The following is a 13,756-nucleotide window of genomic DNA, read 5'->3' on the forward strand; positions in this document are numbered from 1 at the left end:
GCTTTTCACCAGTGGTTCCCAGTTGGTTAAGTACTGCGAACCCCCTGTTTTTCAAAAGCCATGTCGTAGACCTGCTATTTTTGAAAACGTTGATATCTCTGTGGTAGTTTTTGTTATGTGAATGGGGCCACCATACCCTCCAACATGTCCCAGCATAGAACACATCTTCAGGGCCACACTCCTGCGCATCACATGACCCACACGAGAGCACGGCGCCCAAAAATGGGCAATTTGGGGCACCAGGATCTCACACATTTTTGGGTGCCATGTTCTTGCGTTAGAGCATGTCCCCCCCAAAAAAAAAACAGGGTGTACCAGACAGTTGATGGGCATGTGTCACAGACCCCCTCTGGTCCACGGACTATCAGTTAAGAGCCACTGTTCTACTCCAATACCGGATCACACAGCATATTCTTCTGGTTCCCTTCTTTCGCGGAGAGAAACAGTTTCTCAAACAGCAGATCCCTGTTCCACATGGTAAGCCGCTTTGGAAACTAACCAGTTGAAAAAAAGAAAACAGACTGTGATAAGGCATGTAGTTCTGTTGTTCAAAAGGGAGGGGGGCTCAAATGTCCCACTGGGCGCTCTCAAGCCCTTCCTTGGGCATGCTTAAGGTAGCTCTTTAGATCCCAGCCCACAGGTCATATAATGTAATACATACTGCTTTAGCAAAGCATTGAAAAGGCATTCTTGCTGTGCCATAAAACCCAGCACAGAACAGTGAACATGGTTGAAGGTTGTTTAGGTACAGATAACGGACCCAAACATTTTTGCAGCTCAGACTGTTGTGAAACAGAAAATGTTGTGAAACAGAAAATGCCCTACAAAAATTTTATTACTAATTTCTAGCAAGCTCTAGCTTGAATTAATTATTGATCTTTCTTACTAGTGGCAGCACGTTTACACGGCAAGGTGGGGTGGTGAGAACAGGCTCCTTATTCATGCCTGTTACAGTTCTACTTTATGATTACTGTGTTATTAGTACATGATCATGATTGTGCCAAAGCTGATTATGCTTATTGTATCTCTTTCACAAGCAGTGGCAATGGAGGCTCTTATGAAATCACAGGTGTTGAAGCAAAGCCACTACCTTCAGTTTCCCAAATGCAACAATAATGTGGTGTGCCAAGGGGAATAGCAGCAGGGTTAGAACCCATGCATCTCACTCCAGAGAGCAACAGCCTAACCACACAGTCTCAGTAACACTCCTTTGCTGCTGCTGCTGCTGCTGCTGCTGCTGCTTCTTCTTCTTCTTCTTCTTCTTCCCCTTCCCTTAGCAGATGTTCAGCTACAGTACCAATTATCAAGATATGATAATATAATAATATTACACAACACAAGACAGAAGGGGGGAAAGCCATAACTCAGGAATAAAGGATGTGACGCGGCAGCTAAAAAAGCCAATGCAATTCTGGGCTGCATCAATAGGAGTATAGCATCTAGATCAAGGGAAGTAATAGTGCCACTGTATTCTGCTCTGGTCAGACCTCACCTGGAGTACTGTGTCCAGTTCTGGGCACCACAGTTCAAGAAGGACACTGACAAACTGGAACGTGTCCAGAGGAGGGCAACCAAAATGGTCAAAGGCCTGGAAACGATGCCTTATGAGGAACGGCTAAGGGAGCTGGGCATGTTTAGCCTGGAGAAGAGGAGGTTAAGGGGTGATATGATAGCCATGTTCAAATATATAAAAGGATGTCACATAGAGGAGGGAGAAAGGTTGTTTTCTGCTGCTCCAGAGAAGCGGACACGGAGCAATGGATCCAAACTACAAGAAAGAAGATTCCACCTAAACATTAGGAAGAACTTCCTGACAGTAAGAGCTGTTCGACTGTGGAATTTGCTGCCAAGGAGTGTGGTGGAGTCTCCTACTTTGGAGGTCTTTAAGCAGAGGCTTGACAACCATATGTCAGGAGTGCTCTCATGGTGTTTTTCCTGCTTGGCAGGGGGTTGGACTCGATGGTCCTTGTGGTCTCTTCCAACTCTATGATTCTATGATTCTATGATTCACTTCGCATGCAAAAGGTTCCAGGTGAACCAATGGGCTTGGATAACATGACAAAGCTTCCTAGGTAAGCACTGTATACATAGATATTTTAACTTTCAAACAAGACAACTGCTTGAGTCAATAATATAGTTAACACTGAAAGTTCAGATGGCTAGCACCGTCTTTCTCCATGACATGTTCTGCCTTGCTTCTCCATATTATGCATCTTGTCTGGCTGTAATACATCTGTTTTGCAATCCTTGCTCGGTTCCAGACAATGTGATCCATCTTTTATTTTGGTTACCTGAATACGAGCTACGATGGGTATGTTAATGGCAGATGGCAAAATTTGGTGTACTATTGCATTCCTGTTCATAAGACTAATATGCATCAGTTATGGCCAAAACCACTCCATAGCAGTGATACCCAGACTGTGTTGTGGGGCACACAAGCATGCTGTGGGAAGGAGCTGAAGTGAGCCTTTGGAAAATTAAGTTGTCATACTGGATACACCCACCACGTTGTGCCCACATAGCAGGGAGATCCTGCAAGCATTGATACAGCCTGTGCTACAACTGACAGATCCAGGGGGATTCCAGGAGCTTCACTACTGCTCAGAAAGCCCTGAGTCATAATTGACTGGGTGAAGGGGAGACAAAATTTTGGGAGACAATATTAATTGGACTATCATAAAGTTTCATGGGCAATGCTTGCCTGTCTGCCTATTCTGGGAACCGACGAAGAAAATGTATAAATGTAAAGTGTGTCTTCGGTTTTGGGCCAGAAAAAAAGCTGGGCTCCAAAACTTAAAGGTGAAACAATATATCGTTTTTCTACATCGCATTATATAGAGGACTCAGCTATACAGCTGCAAATAAAAGTGTGTTGTAAAGTGCATTATACAAATGTGACACTAGATGGCGATGTTGAGCTATGGCAAATGCAATATATTTTTCAAAACTTTTTTTAAAAAAATTAAAATCCACAACGTTTTTTATATGTGTGTAGATTTCACCGGGGTCTATATTGCTTTGTTATGCACATCCCAGTTCTTTGAGCTGTGCGAGAAGTTCCACGGTCAGCACTTATCCAGCACTGGTTCTCTTTCGAAGAAGTAATGACTGAAAACTTAATGTGTTTCTATAAAGCGGAATATTTTAAATATCCTCCAACAGCAGCACTCCTTTCCGCATCAGATGCCCAGAGAGAGGCATTCCTACATCCCCAGATGCTATTAGCTTACAAAGTTCAAAGCTCAGCATGCTTCCTCTCTGCCACTTTCTACATCTCCCTCCCCCCACATGTCATATTTTCAAAAACATGTGCCTCTGCCTCTTTAGCACACCCCAGAGTGGTCTTTATATCAAGAAACAAGCTTCTAACACTTTGCTCCAATTGAAAAAATATATCTCCTGACTGCACAGGGGTATTAACATTCTTTTGACTCTGGCCAGGTATTGTTTAAAGTCAGGGATGGGGCACCTTTTTCAAACCATGGGCCACATTTCCTTTTGGGCAGCCACAAGCTGGTGTTGGGTAGCACCCAGGATGAAAGTGGGCAGAGCAACAAATATGATTTCCACCCCCACCCCTTTGTACAGTAGGTGTCAGGGACTGGCAGGCCACTGGCAAGTAAGCACTGGGGGCAGACTCAGGACAGTGGTTTATGAGGGGCTGTGCCAGCCTGACAGAGGCCCAAACCATAAACCATAATTATCATGGCTTGTGCACATGTGCTTCATGTCCTTTCTATGGGGGAATAGAATTGTGGCCCCTAACTTTAAGAAATGCAGTATTCCTCCCTTATATGCAGCAGAAAGCAGTGGGGACTGGGATTTCGATTGGAATGACAGGAAGCTAGAAGGTACTGCGGTACACAGGGCAACAAAATGTATTGTGGACATTTGGATAAGGGTAGACAAAGTGTGACAAAATGAAAACTAGCTTTTAATATAATATAGGAAGAAGTGTCTAGGAGCTATATTTAAGTATTATAGAGGAAGGTTTGGGAAATATTGGAGTACTAGATACATTAAGCGTTTTGTTATAGTTTTACTCAAGAATTCCGAATTCCAGGAGCCCCTTGGATGGCACATTTATCTCACTCAAGTGAATCGTATCATAATAGGCAATTTTTGTGGTGTTGTTGGCCCTGTGAGGGAGGGATTATGTATTTGGCAATATGGAGGCAAATCAAGAGCTCTTTCTTGTGGCACTGACCTTCGCAAGCAGGGAATCTTTACTATGATGAAATAGGTAATCTCTCAAAAACAAAATTCCAGGAGAGGATTGGAACTGGGGATTAAACATCAGAACAAATATTCTGTGTTATGGCAGTTAAAAGCCCTCCAGAGAAGTTATTTGGATAGATTGAGGACACTCAGCTGGAAAGTCATAGCTGGATTCACAAGGATACAAAACTTTGTTGACTGTTCTGAGGCGGATGTATGTTACTTTTTCAGACCTAATTTTTATACTTTATCTAAGGCCTCATCTGAGGATTAAAAGATACAAATGTTACATTTCAGAGGGATTTCCTGTTGTTGTTAAATAGTTTGTGTAACGTAATTTTATTATATATTTATGCACATATTATTGCAATACTAATCTTCACTGAGGAAATTATTACACTCAGGGGATTTGGGAGAATTGTTTTTAATTACCCATCAAATATTTTAAAATGCAAGAGATATTGTCATGCTTCTTTTTTTGCTGCTGATGCTTAGGAATAGTTTGTGTCAGTTATTACCCTTTTTCTTTTTCTTTCCAGACATTGCTCACTAATAGGGCAATGTCTGAGGGCCAAACTACGCTTGAGATTTAACAAGCTAACTTGGAGCGAGTCAGGGTCTGGGTTTTTCATTTTTGTTAGGTGGATGGGATTTTCATTGGCTCTGCAGCACATATTGAGGACAGGTTTAATCCTCCTCCCCTGCAGCCGTGATACCAGTGAAAAACCCCTAACCTTTTGCTGCTATTAAGATTTAGGGCAGGGGTAGGCAAACTTAAGGCCCGGGGGCCGGATGCAGCCCAATCACCTTCTCAATCCGGCCTGCGGACGGTCTGGGAATCAGCGTGTTTTTACATGAGTAGAATGTGTGCTTTTATTTAAAATGCATCTCTGGGTTATTTGTGTGGCATAGGAATTCGTTCATCCCCTCCCCCAAATATAGTCTGCCTCCCCCACAAGGTCTGAGGGACAGTGAACCAGCCCCTTGCTGAAAAAGTTTGTTGATTTAGAAAGAAAACTCCCAATGGCATCAAGATGGGCCTATATGTAATATCTAACTTTCCCTGTTGATTTCCAGTCAGAATGCTCCACTCTGTCTGCTCTTCTGTCACCCAGGGACACTGCACCCACTTAACTCCCAGTTCTCTTGCCAGCCTCGCCTCCATTCTCAGCACCCTCTTGAGTCTCTGGCACTCCCAGAGCCCATCCTTAGCCCATCCTCTCAGGATGAATCTGCCACTCAATCCGGTTCTGAGCCACAGCTGTTGCCTCCTCTGTCGCCTAAGTCACAGAAATGCCAGCGCAGGCACAAACAGATAACTCAGGTCCAGTGATCCCGAAGGATTTCCCATTTGCTAACTCAGTCCCAGTGACAATCCTGCTTGGGACATTGAAGTTGGGCTTCCCTTGATTCCATATAATGGGACCCAAGAGAGCATGTTGCTATTTGGATCAACGTCTTAGCTTGCCTAGCCATACATGGCACCCATCATGCCTTTGAACTCCATTTTGCCTTCGCACTCTACTGATTTGAGCATTGAAGTTTTGGGCAGAAACTGTACTCCAAATTCAAGTTCCTTGTGCTTCCTGAGAGCCAGGACACAGACAACCTGAGTTCTTGCTTAGTCAGCTGATGGGTTCCTATTCTCCTTTCTTATGGTTCTTTATGTTAAAACCAGACTTGTGCAGTGCAGTCCTTAAAATAGAGGATGCCTTCATGAAAGTTCACCTTCCCAGGCCATTCCGGTTATGCATGGGCACTCTGTGCTAGTATTCACTTGTAACAAAGACAATTTATTTTTCATTATAGCAAAAGAGAGCATTCAAATATTTCCAATATTTTTGACAGCTGGGTACTATTGACGCTGGTATATCTTCTGAGAAACAGTGCGCTATTACTCTCTTTGCCTAGTTTTGGTTCTGGTCAAGTTTTTCTTAATATTAATCCAGTGGCTTGGATCCTAACTTCCTTCTCTGAACGGAGCAGACTTTTTTACCTTCTTTGTAGAGAGCATTGCCCCCTGGAAATCTGTTTCAGGGAATTGGGGGACTTTTAGAAATGGTTTCAGTATAGTGCAGAATAATGCCAATGGAGGGAAGAACGGTGGGTAATCTCTCATATGAATGAAGGTACAAAATAGGGTCCTTGCCAGTTGGTTTCAAAATGAAAACAGCATCAAGTGTGAGAGATGTACTACTCGGTTTCAAACTCATATAGTTAAAAACAGATTCTCCGAGACTTTTCTGAGTTCTAACACATATTTTGTATGGTTTTTGTTTCATTTCACTGCAGTTCAACTGAAGAACAGTTTCACTGGCAAACACAAGGTAAATTATAATTTTGTAGAATGCTGTGTTGAACTTTTCTTTCTTGTAGAGCCACTATTTTCAGGTGCTTTGCCCTAACTGTGCTTTTGTTATGGAAATACTGCAGCCAAGCTGCAAATATTTTATAATTGGGATAATGTTATACTTCTCCCAGACAGTATTTCCATAATCTTATAGAAACAGTATAAATTATTGCCGAACAAGTATGTCAGTTAACAACTTGGTATGTTTCTCTATTCCCAGAGCATCAGTTACTCACAGAACCCTCTGAGTCATAAATCAAACCAAGTAGGAAGTTACCAATTGTTTACTTCCCAACACCCACCCTGAACAGATTTTCATAAATCAAGCATGAAGTGATTTGTTAAAATTAAAGTATTAAAAATATAGGGGGGGAATGTCAAAGCAACTTTATACACATAATAAACTAGCAATAAGAGAGATTAACATCATAAAATAAAAAAAGATATACGAGTTTATCCATTAAGGTTACTGGCAACCTTCCTTAGCCTGGTGTCCTCTAGATCTTTTGGACTACAATACCCATCAGACCCAGATAGCATGGCGAATGGTGTGGGATTATGGGAGTTGTAGTCCAAAACATCTGGAGGGCATCAGTTTAGGAGGTTTGTGTCCCTTAATGACAATAAACTGAACTACAGATCAGTATGACATTCTCCCAGTCTGTTGATTCTTCTTACGAAGTTGTTCACCTATTTAGGCCACAATACTTACATCCTGTTTTATGGCACTGAGAAACTTTCAGAGCTGTTGTTTATAGTTACCAAGGCACAGCTGGCGTCAATGGCACCCCAAAGGGGCCATAATTTTGTTAATTCAAAAATTTAGTTCCCCCCCCAAAAAACCCCCCACACACTATTTGACTGTTCCCTGGCCCATTCGTATAACGGAAACGACTGCAAATTAAGGATTCAGTATTTTCAATACGATTTTAAATTTGGAATGTACAGTCTCCCTAACTGACCAGAATTGTTTCATTGTTTATTTATTTATTGGAGGCGCGATCCTATAGCAAGATCCACCACGATTAGCGGCTTAGGATCCTGCAGATCTCTGGCTGAGCCAAGAGGTCCCTGACACAACCATAACATAAACATTGGCTTAACGTCCTCATCCTTGGTGGAGCCAGAGATATGGTAACCTATCTCCCCCATCCTGCTCAGCTGAGGCCCAGCTGGATGAGTGACAAACACTGGGTGTCAAACACCACACCAGAAGAACTCATTTATTGTCCAGCTCTTATATGTGAAAAAGTATATATGCTAAAGTGCAATTTGGGGAAAAAGAGAGAAAAGATTATCATTTAGTTATTGCCTCTTGAAAAAGCACATATTGAAATAAATGGAAGAGCAAAATATTATATGACACGTAACATTTCCAGAGGAATGTTGGTCACCATCCAGCACGTAGACATTATTGGCACCAAGTTTGCCTCTTCAGTAAAAATGTAACGGTAAAGGACCCCTGGATGGTTAAGTCCAGTCAAAGGTGACTATGGGGTTGCGGCGCTCATCTCACTTTCAAGGCCAAAGGAGCCAGCGTTTGTCCACAGACAGCTTTCTGGGTCATGTGGCCAGAATGACTTAACCACTTCTGGCACAACAGAACACCGTGATGGAAAGCAGAGCGTACGGAAACACCGTTTACCTTCCTGCCACAGCAGTATCTATTTATCTACAGTGGTGCCCCGCAAGACGAATTCCTCGCAAGACGAAAAACTCACTAGACGAAAGGGTTTTGCGGTTTTTGAGCTGCTTCGCAAGACGAATTTCCCTATGGGCTTGCTTCGCAAGACGAAAACGTATTGCAAGTTGGTTTCCTTTTTCTTAACACCGTTAATACAGTTGCAACTTGACTTCGAGGAACAACTCATAGAACGCGGTGTGGTAGCCCTTTTTGAGGTTTTTGGTGATTTTTGAAGCTTTTCCAAAACTTTTCCGACACCGTGCTTCGCAAGACGAAAAATTCGCTAGACGAAAAAACTCGCAGAACGAATTAATTTCGTCTTGCGAGGCACCACTGTACTTGCACTGCGTGCTTTCAAACTGCTAGGTTGGCAGGCACTTGGACAGAGGAACAGGAGCTCACCCTGTTGTGGGGATTCGAACCACTGTCCTTCTGATCGGCAAGCCCAAGAGGCTCAGTGGTTTCGACCACAGTGTCACTCGCGTCCCATTAGCCTCTTCTGTACTTGTTTGTAGTCAGCAATGTAAAGATCATTGCAGACTAGCATTACAAATACCCAATAGCTTTTGCTTAATAACCCTACCTTCACTTTCCCTGTATTTTAGATAATTTAAATGTTTAAAACAATATTTTGTTACAGATGGTCAGAAGGATATAGAAGATGAGCTCACAACAGGTCTTGAACTTGTTGACTCCTGTATTAGATCTCTGCAAGAGTCTGGAATACTTGATCCACAGGACTATTCAACTACCGAAAGTAAGTTTCTAAAGAATGTTCCTTTCATTGTGTCCTACCCTAAATTAAAACCCAGTCTGCACAGAAAATGATATGCTTTTAGGATGAAAGGATACTGGGCCATTATGATGTTCTTATTTTATCTTTCATTTCTGAAAACCGGCAGTATTCAGTGAGCAATTGCCTTTCTCCTACCCCACTCTATGTGTGTGTGTGGATGTGTGGATAACAATCTCCAAGCTGTTTTAGAGCTGCTTTCACAATACGGATAAAAACAGCATGGGGTTATTTTATGCGCAGGTAGCCTTTGGTAGAAATGTGGAGAGATGGGGAAAACATGTAATGTTTACTAACATCAAACGTTTAGGAACCAGCTTCTGGTTTTTAAAAATATTTAGATGCTTGACATTTTGCCTGCCTCAGAAAGTAAATTGGGCTTTCAGTATTCCCTATATAGGGCTTGTAAACCTTTCTATCCCCAGAGCCCACATGAGATATCTGAGGCCTACCAGTCACAAAAGTGAGATATGGGGCAGAGCTAGTCACAAAATGGGGCAGTGTGAGGAGGCAGACTTTGGCATAATCACTGGGTGATGATTGACGTCATTTTCTACCAATATCTAATTCATATCTGGAAGTTGCACAATTATTTGCCACAACATTTTCCTTATGATCAGGGATCTGTAGCTGAGCTTTCCTCAAGCTAAATATAGACATTTGTAACTCACAAAGTAGATTAAGATATTCTGGTTTTCCACAGAAGTAATACTTTTTGTTTAAACATGGGGGGAGGATTCTACATGTAATGAATTGTCTTTGTATTTTTAATTGTAAGTTCAGGTATGTGTGGAATGTATATGTATAACTTAAAATGAAAATATATGTGTATGGCTTACATTTGACTTATGAAATGCAATTTTAAAAATATTACTAACTCTTGAGATGATGTTTTTTAACTACATTTACTGCCCCATGGTAACTTACTTGAGGTTGATGCTGTTGTGCCAGACAGTTCATTTCATCCATGTTCTTCCATTGCCCATAGTTTATCCAAACATAATCGCTCAAATTAGTGGCTAGGAAGGAGACGTATTGTGCATTTTCAACTCACCCTGTTCAGTACAGAACTTTTCCCTTTATGCAACAGGCTGTTGTGGTACAACTACTGCAGAAAACCTTCAATCAGACAGAAAGGATAATTTTACATATTAGCGGGTGCACATATTTGTGTAATACATATGTTAGCTGATACACACCTTCTTGCTGAATGCAAACATTTCATTTTTATGTATATACAGAAACCCAGCTGTGAAGTAGCTCTTAAAATATTGGGGGGTTATCCCCCTGCCAATAAATTTAAAGTTTGAGGAATCTTATGGATAACAAAGGACTTTCTCTGGCTATTTGCATACACATGGGGAACTGATGATACAGGAAACAAGTTCTGGGGTCCAGCTCTTTCAAACTCTGCTTTAAAGTAAGAATTAAAGCTATCGTATGGGAATACGTGATCCTCTAAAGCGATAGTTATTATAACAGATGCCTGGCATATTTGATTTTAATGAAAAGAATCAGCATATGTACAATACAAAACTTTATTAAGTCATTTCAACTCGCCTCTCCGTTTAATAGAGTGCTTTCAGCAATTCCCCAGTGAATACACTCCAAAAAACCATCTCTATTGTAGAATCTCTAACAAAGCAGATGTTTGCGTCTGAAAAAGCATTTGGTCTTGATTTTTATTATGTTTTTCTTCTACCTGTCGCTTCCTCTGAACGAATTAAAAAGGCTGCGCAACAAAAGCCCCGCATCTGCATCGTTAGATGTGTAAAAAGCCAATTCAGTCCATGTTCTCTCATTTTTTAAAAATAACCACCTGTCAGATGGTTGAAAGGGTAGAATAAGATTAAATCTGGCATCTTTTGAGCTAGCAGTCTGTTAATCAGTGAGAGTTATTTCCTTCTCATAATCCAGCAAAGGTTTCAGGGTAACCTTGTGCTGTTGATCTTGACAGACTGCTCCATGGGGATTGCTTAACACATATAATGCTCTAATTAAAGTCACATGGAATATGTCTGAGGCATTCGTTTGCCTTTGTGCATGAGTTCTTCTCTTTTGTTTTCTAAATCTTGATTACAGCGTTTCATGAGAGAGACAGAGAGAAATGTTTGGGTTCAGCCACAGTCTTTGTCTAGAAGCCCTTCCAGGCTGGTTATGGTTTCCAGCGATAGCAGGAAGGCACTCTGCAGAAGCTCAAAGACACCATTGTTGGCGTTGCTTTTATCATCATTTCATGCAGCTGAAATTGCTCCGAGAGCTAAGCACTGGTGTCCCTTGACACAAACTGTGCAGATACGCAAAATTCATCGTTACCCAGTGGGTGCATTCCACGCCAACTTTTAAACGGCTGCTGAAAACTTTTTTATTCCACCAGGCCTCTGCAGGCAATTAAGGGTACACCCCCACATACAGTCTGTTGATTTTTGTTTTTAATTTCTTTTTGCTTTAAACTTGTTTTTAACTTTCTACTATTTTACTGTCTGGTTTTGTGTTTTTAGATTGTTATAAAATGCTGTTTCATACTGTGTGTGTGTGTGTGTGTGTGTGTAGGTGAGTGTGTCAACAAAGACCACTTCAAATTATCTGAACAATACAGTTATCATCTATCTGGATTGCTTGGGTACAATTCAGTTTTAAGTTTGTTGGACTGATGTTCTGTTTGAGTCGCAGAAACATTATTGGCAGCTTCCCACGAGCAAAACATGGCACCCCCAAATGTGTGTTTTGGGGCAATGCAATCTCACATGAGAACTGCATCTGGCCATGATCTCATGGATTTTGGGGCGCTGTGCTTTCACACAAGAGCATGACCGCTCAAAATGGGATGCTCCAGACAGTTGATGGGTATGTGCCATGGACCGACTGGGTAGGTTATGTGGACCCCTGGGGTCCACCGACAACCAGTTGGGAACCATGGATTTAGAGCATTCCTAAAGCGGGTGGCACTGTGGGTTAAACCACGGAGCCTAGGACTTGCTGATCAGAAGGTCGGCGGTTCGAATCCCTGCAACGGGGTGAGCTCCCATTGCTTGGTCCCTGCTCCTGCCAACCTAGCAGTTCGAAAGCATGTCAAAGTGCAAGTAGATAAATAGGTACTGCTCCGGCGGGAAGGTAAACAGCGTTTCTGTGCACTACTCTGGTTCGCCAGAAGTGGCTTAGTCATGCTGGCCACATGACCCGGAAGCTGGACGCCGGCTCCCTCGGCCAATAAAGCGAGATGAGCGCCGCAACCCCAGAGTCGGTCATGACTGGACCTAATGGTCAGGGGTCCCTTTACCTTTGTTGTTGTTGTTGTTTAGTCGTTTAGTCGTGTCCGACTCTTCGTGACCCCATGGACCAGAGCACGCCAGGCACTTCTGTCCTCCACTGCCTCCCGCAGTTTGATCAAACTCATGCTAGTAGCTTCAAGAACACCATCCAACCATCTCATTCTCTGTCGTCCCCTTCTCCTTGTGCCCTCCATCTTTCCCAACATCAGGGTCTTTTCCAGGGAGTCCTCTCTTCTCATGAGGTGGCCAAAGTATTGGAGCCTCAGCTTCACGATCTGTCCTTCCAGTGAGCACTCAGGGCTGATTTCCTTCAGAATGGAGAGGTTTGATCTTCTTGCAGTCCATGGGACTCTCAAGAGTCTCCTCCAGCACCATAATTCAAAAGCATCAATTCTTCGGCGATCAGCCTTCTTTATGGTCCAGCTCTCACTTCCATACATCACTACTGGGAAAACCATGGCTTTTACTATACGGACCTTTGTTGGCAAGGTGATGTCTCTGCTTTTTAAGATGTTGTCTAGGTTTGCCATCGCCTTTCTCCCAAGGAGCAGGCGTCTTTTAATTTCGTGACTGCTGTCACCATCTGCACTGATCATGGAGCCCAAGAAAGTAAAATCTCTCACTGCCTCCATTTCTTCCCCATCTATTTGCCAGGAGGTGATGGGCCCAGTGGCCATGATCTTCGTTTTTTTGATGTTGAGCTTCAGACCATATTTTGCGCTCTCCTCTTTCACCCTCATTAAAAGGTTCTTTAATTCCTCTTCACTTTCTGCCATCAAGGTTGTGTCATCTGCATATCTGAGGTTGTTGATATTTCTTCCGGCAATCTTAATTCCGGCTTGGGATTCATCCAGCCCAGCCTTTCGCATGATGAATTCTGCATATAAGTTAAATAAGCAGGGAGACAATATACAGCCTTGCCGTACTCCTTTCCCAATTTGGAACCAATCAGTTGTTCCATATCCAGTTCTAACTGTAGCTTCTTGTCCCACATAGAGATTTCGCAGGAGACAGATGAGGTGATCAGGCACTCCCATTTCTTTAAGAACTTGCCATAGTTTGCTGTGCTCAACACAGTCAAAGGCTTTTGCATAGTCAATGAAGCAGAAGTAGATGTCTTTCTGGAACTCTCTAGCTTTCTCCATAATCCAGCGCATGTTTGCAATTTGGTCTCTGGTTCCTCTGCCTCTTCTAAATCCAGCTTGCACTTCTGGGAGTTCTCGGTCCACATACTGCTTGAGCCTTCCTTGTAGAATTTTAAGCATAACCTTGCTAGCATGTGAAATGAGTGAAATTGTGCGGTAGTTGGAGCATTCTTTGGCACTGCCTTTCTTTGGGATTGGAATGTAGACTGATCTTCTCCAATCCTCTGGCCACTGCTGAGTTTTCCAAACTTGCTGGCATATTGAGTGTAGCACCTTAACAGCATCATCTTTTAA

At 42.5% G+C, this 13,756-nt stretch overlaps 1 protein-coding gene across 7 annotated transcripts in view; it reads left to right on the forward strand.

Annotated features, from left to right (window-relative positions):
• Nucleotides 1-13,756, forward strand: part of CTNND2 (catenin delta 2) — a 529,021-nt gene that overhangs the window by 241,995 nt on the left and 273,270 nt on the right. For all 7 annotated transcript variants that reach the window (XM_082234188.1, XM_082234191.1, XM_082234190.1 and 4 more), the window contains 2 exons: nucleotides 6,511-6,545; nucleotides 8,893-9,009. In XM_082234188.1, the coding sequence (XP_082090314.1) occupies nucleotides 6,511-6,545; nucleotides 8,893-9,009 (152 nt within the window). The remainder of the gene's footprint in view (nucleotides 1-6,510; nucleotides 6,546-8,892; nucleotides 9,010-13,756) is intronic.

Source organism: Podarcis vaucheri (assembly GCF_965113315.1).
Source record: "Podarcis vaucheri genome assembly, chromosome: 8".
Lineage (NCBI taxonomy): Eukaryota > Metazoa > Chordata > Lepidosauria > Squamata > Lacertidae > Podarcis > Podarcis vaucheri.